The sequence below is a fragment of the Nematolebias whitei genome, chromosome 8 (assembly GCF_014905685.2).
Source record: "Nematolebias whitei isolate Nwh7 chromosome 8, NemWhi1, whole genome shotgun sequence".
In the NCBI taxonomy this organism is placed as follows: domain Eukaryota; kingdom Metazoa; phylum Chordata; class Actinopteri; order Cyprinodontiformes; family Rivulidae; genus Nematolebias; species Nematolebias whitei.
Genome location: NC_056505.1, coordinates 24,010,836 through 24,018,575, shown reverse-complemented (window position 1 = coordinate 24,018,575; position 7,740 = coordinate 24,010,836). Strand labels below are relative to the sequence as shown.

General features: G+C 37.8%; 1 protein-coding gene across 1 annotated transcript; it reads left to right on the top strand.

The window, feature by feature from the left end:
* The first annotated feature begins 1,504 nt into the window (after positions 1 to 1,504).
* LOC119413604 lies at positions 1,505 to 4,527 on the top strand. Its single transcript, XM_037680662.1, has 5 exons — positions 1,505 to 1,700; positions 1,884 to 2,034; positions 3,187 to 3,309; positions 3,640 to 3,730; positions 4,329 to 4,527. The coding sequence occupies exons 1-5, from the start codon at positions 1,629 to 1,631 to the stop codon at positions 4,525 to 4,527; spliced, it is 636 nt and encodes a 211-aa protein (XP_037536590.1). The 5' UTR covers positions 1,505 to 1,628.
* The last annotated feature ends 3,213 nt before the right edge of the window (positions 4,528 to 7,740 follow it).

Here is a 7,740-nt window from a genome sequence, read left to right as displayed (position 1 = left end):
AGTTACCGTATAGTCTATACACTGAGTTCTGGGTCAGCTTTGTGGTTTTGACTGAAAAATCTAAAAATAAAAATAAAAAAAGAGACCATCAGGAAGCATGTTGATCAGACGCCCGGCCTATGAGAAGCATAACGATACTCCAAGTTTAGGAAAAGTTCCTTTATCACCAGCACAGGTCCAGCTCTGAAGCTGCTGTGATCATTTATGAATAAGATACCAAGCACGAAGTTCTTCAGACAGAGACTCCCTGAACATCGTTCCATTGTTAACTGACAGCTATTTTAGCCAGATGCAGCAAATAGAACATGTAACCAAATATTACCAATTTAACACTACTTTAGGTACATATGTGGAATTTGTTTGATTAACCCGTTTTATTTTATTCAAACTGCAGATGCCTCACATGTCCGCCTAGCAATCTAGCGGTTGCTGTACTGGTCTGTTGTGGTGAAGAGAGAGCTGAGTCAAAAGGCGAAGCTCTCACTTTACCGGATGATCCATGTTCCTACGTAGATAAACAATCATAACTTTCATCATGAGCTTTGGGTTGTGACCGAAAGAATGACATCACGGATACAAGCGGCCGAAATGAGTTTTCTCCACAGGGTGTCTGGGTTCTCCCTTAGAGATAGGGGTAGCAGCCCAAGTAGGGTGCCCCAGACTTCCCTTGCTATTTGGGCCAGCTCCTCCAGGGGAATCTCAAGGCATCCCCTTGCCAGCCAAGAAACATACAATCCCTCCAGCGTGACCTGGGTCTTCCTCTGGGCCTCCTCCCAGTGGGACGTGTCTGGAACACCTCACCAGGGAGGCGTCCATGAGGCATCCTAACCAGATGCCTGATCCACCTCAAGCTCCTCTCAACGTGGAGGAGCAGCGGCTCTACTCTGAGTCCCTCCCAGATGACCGAGCTTCTCACCCAGATAAGTGGAAGAAAATGGGTGGATGGATTTTATTCAAACATCCCTTTATATGCAACCAAAATTGTCATGATTTTTCCATTTTAATAGATTTTAACAAACACAAGACAGACAGCAGTGCAAGGATGCTGGTCAGCTTCTATTTAAAGATGCACCCAAAAACATCCAGAGTAGACCATGACATTTAAACACCTTTACTTCCAAGTGACCCAGAGTTTATTTATGAATATTACACACCTTGCTCTTGGAGTGATCCTTTCTGATTAACAACTCTTTTGGAGGATACAAAATCTCCTGAAACTTCCATCATTTCTTCACAATGTTTCTGCTTGTGGTGTTTGAGATCTGATTCAACCAGATATTTTTGAGTAGTTACGTCTGCCATCTGCTGTTTTCACAGATGTGTCTGGGTTCAAGATTCGGAACAAGCTGCTGGGTAAATGCCTGCAGGTGGAAGAAGGAACTACAAGGGGAAGAGTGTCGTTAGGAGAATGCAGCTCTAGCTCACTTGTACAAGAGTGGCGCTGGTTGCCAGAGGGCCAGGCTCTTAGGAGTCAGCACACTGGAGAGTGTCTGACTGCACCGAATCAGGAATATGAAGGTGTCCTCCTTCGGCCCTGTGCCTGCAGAGCTGGAGTAGCTGCTGTGGATGTGGGAGGAGAGGCAAGCAGTCAGGAATGGGCCTGCTCAAAGAAAGGCCACATCACTTTGATGGGGAGTGGGCTGCACCTTAGTGCTGCCAAAGAATCCTCTTTGGTTTTTCTGTTGAAGGAACACAGACAGGTAATATTTTAGAAAAGAAGGACATCTCACTGTGTTGCTTAATATCTGACATGTGCCTTGAAATATTTGGATTGTATACACACTCAAATCGGGGGACATGCACTATAGTTTACCTGATTAATGTTCATCTTAAGCATTTCAAACAGATCAGATGATCTTGTGGTTTCTCCTCTTTGCAAGCAGGGCGGCAGGTGGCGGACACTTGATAACCAGACGTTGTGCAATGATAGAGACTACAAAGAAAACCAAAATCAGCTTCATCACCAGCAGGAGGAAATGGAACAGAAGATGTCTGCTGATCATATCTCTGATCTAAACACTCTGACTGAAATATGTAAGAACTGAAGATATTACAAATGTTTTCCTACAGTTTGGAAAAGTACCAAAAGGTTTTAATGGGAACCATTTTCACAAATGAATGGATGGGATGCATTGTTTGATTGCAGTGAATTCTTAGAAAATAACATTTGCTTTTTCTTCATTGTTACGGTAAATTGTTGGTGGGTGTTCTGGAGGTGCCAAATAATTTGCATTAATCAATGCTAAAATTTATATTTTGCCAAACCATTTTCAGACAAACTATATTAATCATCCCCCCCAAAAAATTAGGATTCTTTTTAATTTTATGGGTTGCTTTTTTTTTTTTTTTTTATAAACTATTAGATTTTTTTATTTTTATTATTGAAGTACAAGCAAAAGGTCTTAAGATTTAAGTTATATTCATTTTGATGAACTTTCAACATAATGCAACTAATAATAAAATGAAATTCAAGCAGGCTGTAGTTGCTTGAACACAACCAAAACAACCATTGTGTTCATTTAGTGCTTTTGGTTAGGGGCTTTCAGATGATTTGACCACAGGCCTGCTTTTAGCACAAGAATCCAATTGAGGTAAGTGCTCATTTTCCTCAATCTCAGAAGACAGGAAGCCACTCCACGAAGCAGCGTCATGTCTCAGCAAACTAATTTGTTGTTTTTAGAATAAATGGTTCTGCATGAACAGATCTGAAAAGTGAACAATGTGTTCTGAAGAGGTGAAATCTCTGCACCTAAATTCAACTCACACAGCAGGCAATCTGTTGAAGCAGAAAGGAGTCTGGGAGTTTTGACTTCCATTTAAAACGGTTCAGAATTTGTGAATCCAAAGCACAAAAAATAGAAAAACGAACGGCACACTAGCTTCTGCTTCTTCTTGTGAAACGAGCATGCAACAGGTGTGCAGAAAAGACTTTATAGACAAGACTAACAAGACACAGGTGAACACAATGATACAATTAAAGAAGGGGAACATTACAAGCAAAATGTCTACTAGACACACAAAGAAAGAACTGTTTAAATCAAAATGGAGAACTCAAAGGAAGAAACAAATCAGCATATTCAATCAAAAGCCAACACAGTTTCTTCTCCGTTTTAAAATCTGAAGAGGCTAAAATGCTTTATTTAAATCCTCGGCTCTAAATGACACTTCTGATTTCTTCTCATCCAGTTGAAAGTGTTATGGGCTCTGTTGGTGCAGAAGTATTTTCTTTAAAAGATGGGATGAATCCAGACTCTTTCAGCACCAAATCCCCTGCAGATCCCACCATGGTGTTTTTCAACATAGACTATGGTAAGTTCATAAAAAATAAAATCAATACAAGATCAAACATATTACTAATTTTATTACTGGAAATACTTGATTGAATCCAAAAGGCAAAAAAAAAAAAAAAATTGTATATAAATGTAATGAAACTTTTCTAACACTAGGTGGACCTAAGTGTATGGAAAATAGTTGGCAAAGGTTGTGGCGCACAGGCAGTGTGATATTTGTAAGGAAAGTCTAAGAGTTATGCACTTAGTTTTAAATTAACTAATTTATAGAAACAAATGTGAGTTGGTGATGATGAAATGAATAATACACTTTGTGGTTTCTGATCTTGTGATGTGTAATTGTGAACAGGAATGGGATGGAAGATAACCATGCTGGTGTTGAGTTCTTTGGCTCTGGTCCTAGGGACTGCTATTCTTATCATCAGTGTGTACTCTAATAGGTAAGGACTACGATACACACACATACACACACACACATACACACCCAAGACTTATGTCATAACTTGTATTTATCACAGCTAATCCTAACTTTTCCTCTAAGCCTATCTATAATCTAATTCTAAACTCTAGCCTAGAAAGCGTCTCAACTGTAAAAATTATTTATGACTTCTCAACACTGCTGTTTGATCTCCACGCTTAAAAGTTTCCCATAAATTGGTGTCCAGTCAGGTTTCTGTTTCGATCAGAAAACAAAAAAAAGTACGTATGAAAACACATACACTTGTTTTTACATCCACTTGAGGAGACTTCAGCAATAAAGTTGTTTCAATAGGATTTTATCTTAATCTTTTTTGAAGCAGGCATCAACCCTCAGACTTCACTTAGGGGCTACAGTGTGTTTTCCATATTCACAAATAAAGAATGGTGATGTTAAAATTATAAAATAACCGTGTGGATATAGAAAATTAATTATGTATCTGGTGCAACATTCAAATCATTCAACATGTTTGGAGATTTTATTTTATTTTTTAATCAAACAATTTTATTTTTTTGCTTCTTTATCCTTTTTGTCTTTCTTCTACATTTTATTTTTACTAGAAGGAAGAAAGTGGTTTGTGTTTTGAAGTCGTACACTCCGAGCCCAGAGATGAGTGTTCCTGGATCACCTGTGCCCGGTGAAAGAGTCCCGCTGACCCAGCATGCCATGCAGTTCCCTCACTCCAGCCCCACCTTACAGCGAGCAGAGATCCTAATTGAGTGGAAGGATGGTACCGTTACCCCCCTGTACAGGTCCTGAGGGTCTGCAATCATCTGCACAAAGTTGGATGGGATTGCATTTTTGTGTGAGCACACTGGCATTTTATCATCTGTGTGTGTGGTGGTGGTGGTGGTGGTGGTGGGGGGGGGGGGGGTACAATGAAAAACAGCAGTGAAAGCAGAGGGTATCTATTGTTGTTGGCAAAGTTTTAACTCTGTACTTGAGGCTATTTCATAAAGATGAAAGTTTGTGGATCAGATGTGCCTTAAAGGTTTTAATGCCAAGAGGAAAATAATAACGATAAAAAAACAAACATGATGTCATCAGAAAAAAAAAAAGAAGTATGAAGGGAAGTGGGTTGGGTTGTTTAGATGTTTAACGGAGATATACTAAACTTAGTCCGCATATACTGTATCAATTCTTTTGAATTAAATTAATTCCACTCTGTTGAATTTAATATTCACTATGAGGTTGAACTCTGAAATTATACACAAACAATTTTTAAAACAACTTTTCATAATCAAATTGTTTTGTATTAGTCTATTTTTTTTTATTTTTATTAAACCTAAGCTGCATTATTAAACTAGAAGATAGTTGGGAAATATAAAATCAGTCAACTTCAGTTTTGTCATCAGTAGTTGTATTTCCTGTTTGTATATTTAGATCAGTATTGGCTTTATAACTCTGGACTAGCTAATATTGAAATGCACAATAAAGAAGCATGATGCAAAGAGTATTCTTATTGATTGACATTTTCTTTGTTTTCTAACAATTTATCTTTACAAATAATCAGTAAACACGTGACTTAAAGGAGTCCTTGACTGTAGTTAAATGTCTCTTACAATAATCAAAGAAGTATTTCTGTAAGTTACAGATGATCACAGAGGGGTATTACTGTAATAAGTATCACACGTGGTATCAAAACCTTTCAGTACATAGAGTCAGTGTGCAGAAATAACTGTTTGTTTGTTTATTTGTTTTTTTCAGGAGGTCATTTACGTCAGTTCTAACCTTAGAGTTCATCTCGTCAAGAATATAACTATGGTCCATCTTTTGTTTATTTGTTTTGATAAAACTGCACTTAAATGCAGGTAATTTCCTCTATGAGGACATTAATAATAAATATAAAGTTTAATTCAATGCATCAAAAATGCATCAAGTAAATGCTCCATTCTGATTATTCTGAGCTGATTCAGCTTGATCCAAATGAATTTGTATTCTGAATGAGAGGGGTGGTTTATGCCTTCTCATAACCCGAACGGTGTGCATGTAAACACTTCATCTGATCGTCTTATTCCGAGGCTAGCCTGGCTAGATGCCTAACAGCCTAAAGCCTGGCTAGACGCTAACAATATTAGCATGTCGCGGAAGCAAAATTGGTCAGTGAGCAATACAATATTTCTACTAGACACTTTGAAAGAGCTCAAAATAATCTGTATTTCCTGTAGCTCAATCAGGGCGTGCAGGAATGTCTCCACCGTCTTTAAAAGCTGGAGTGGGTTCATTTTGGGTGCTCAGGTTTGTTTACATTCATCCCTGAAGTAGAACTTCTTCTTCTGTGTTTTTTTAAGGAAAGTTTACCACTCTGCACATGTCAGTACTTCTATTTTGTATAAAAGCCTGCTGAATGTAAACGCTCATTGTGAACGGATTGTGCCAACGATACATTTGGATTATTTAGTCCGAATGCATTTCAAGCCGATCAAAGAATTTTGGCATGTAAACATAGCTAATGTGTCAGCCTTACGGACAAAAAACTGGAAGTTGGTTCCACAGGAGAGCCTGATAACTGTAAGATATTCCTCCCATTCTGCTTTTGGAAAGTCTAGGAACCACACGTAAGCCTGCAGTCTGAGTGTGAAGTGTTCTATTAGGAAAATATGGAACAATAAGATCTCAAATATAAGATGGAACTAGGCTGTTGAGGGCTTTGTATGTTAGAAGTTAGATTTTGAATTCAATTCTGGACTTGACAGGGAGCCAGTGGAGAGAAGCTAAAACTGGAGAGATATGATCTCTCCTACTAACTCCAGTTTAAGACTCTGGCAGCAGCATTTTGGATTAACTGAAGACGTTGAAGAAGTTTCTGTCTAGTTTTGTCTGTTTGTCTGTTTTTGTAATATGACTGATGACTTCCTTTATCCCACTTTGGAAAAGTTTAACTAATGAAAAGACTACAAATTTCTTAAAGTGACACACTCACCTTCACCCTCATAAGATTCATACATACCACAATTTGAAACAAATGTTTATTTTCATGTATTTATATTGCTGAAATCATTTTTATAAAATGCAATAGATTTATCTGAATACCTTTTAACCTCAGTGTTACATAATCCACATTAATCTGCTGCTTATGGCACAGCTGTCACATTTTTCCTAACAATGTGTCGATATGAACAGGCTGGGCACAGCAGGGTGTGGATGACACGTATGAATAAAGGGCGTGCGAGTGTGATAACCTAACATTCATTATAGGTGGCAGGTCACAAAACTGGTTCCTTTAATAGTTTCTTTACATAATCTTCGTCAGAGTTCTGCTGTCCTTACTGTTTTCTTCCTTTATGTGTTATTGTTTCCCTTAAGTCTTCAAGACAATACACGTTTCTTTAGTTCACCATACATGGTTTGATTTGAATAGGAAAATGTTTCATGTTAATCGTTTGGCTGAGATGCACCAACATTTGATTGATCACAAGTAGAAGGGTCATTTCTGTGGCAGATTAGGGACTGACAAGAAACAAACAATGCTATCCCATTCAACAGGAGACGTTCACCAGAAGAAGCTGAATCTAGGAGGTTCCACAGATGTAGCACAAATACAAAGCAACAATCAGAAAGAAGCACCACTCTTCTAAATGAGTCTAGAAGGCACAGCAGCATCAAGAACTCGGCACAGTAGAAAGGAATTACAGCATATTAGCAAAGGTTTTATCCCGCTGTTAACACATGTGAATATAAATATTTTATAGAGTTCATTACAGATAAAAGCAGCCCCTTCTTAAAAGAAAAAAAAAGAAGAAAATGCTTAGCCACTTAGCGTTGATTTGTGGTTTAGATTCCAGAAACCAAATTTTCTCACCAATAACCAGCCGTAGATGTAATTTGGCAGATTTGTAATCTCTATGTACTTTAGTGGCAAAATTATTATGTAGCATAAATGTTAATTTGACACTATTGATGCATATTGAGTGTTAAAACTCTTATAGGATATATGATATATATATATATATATATATATATATATATATA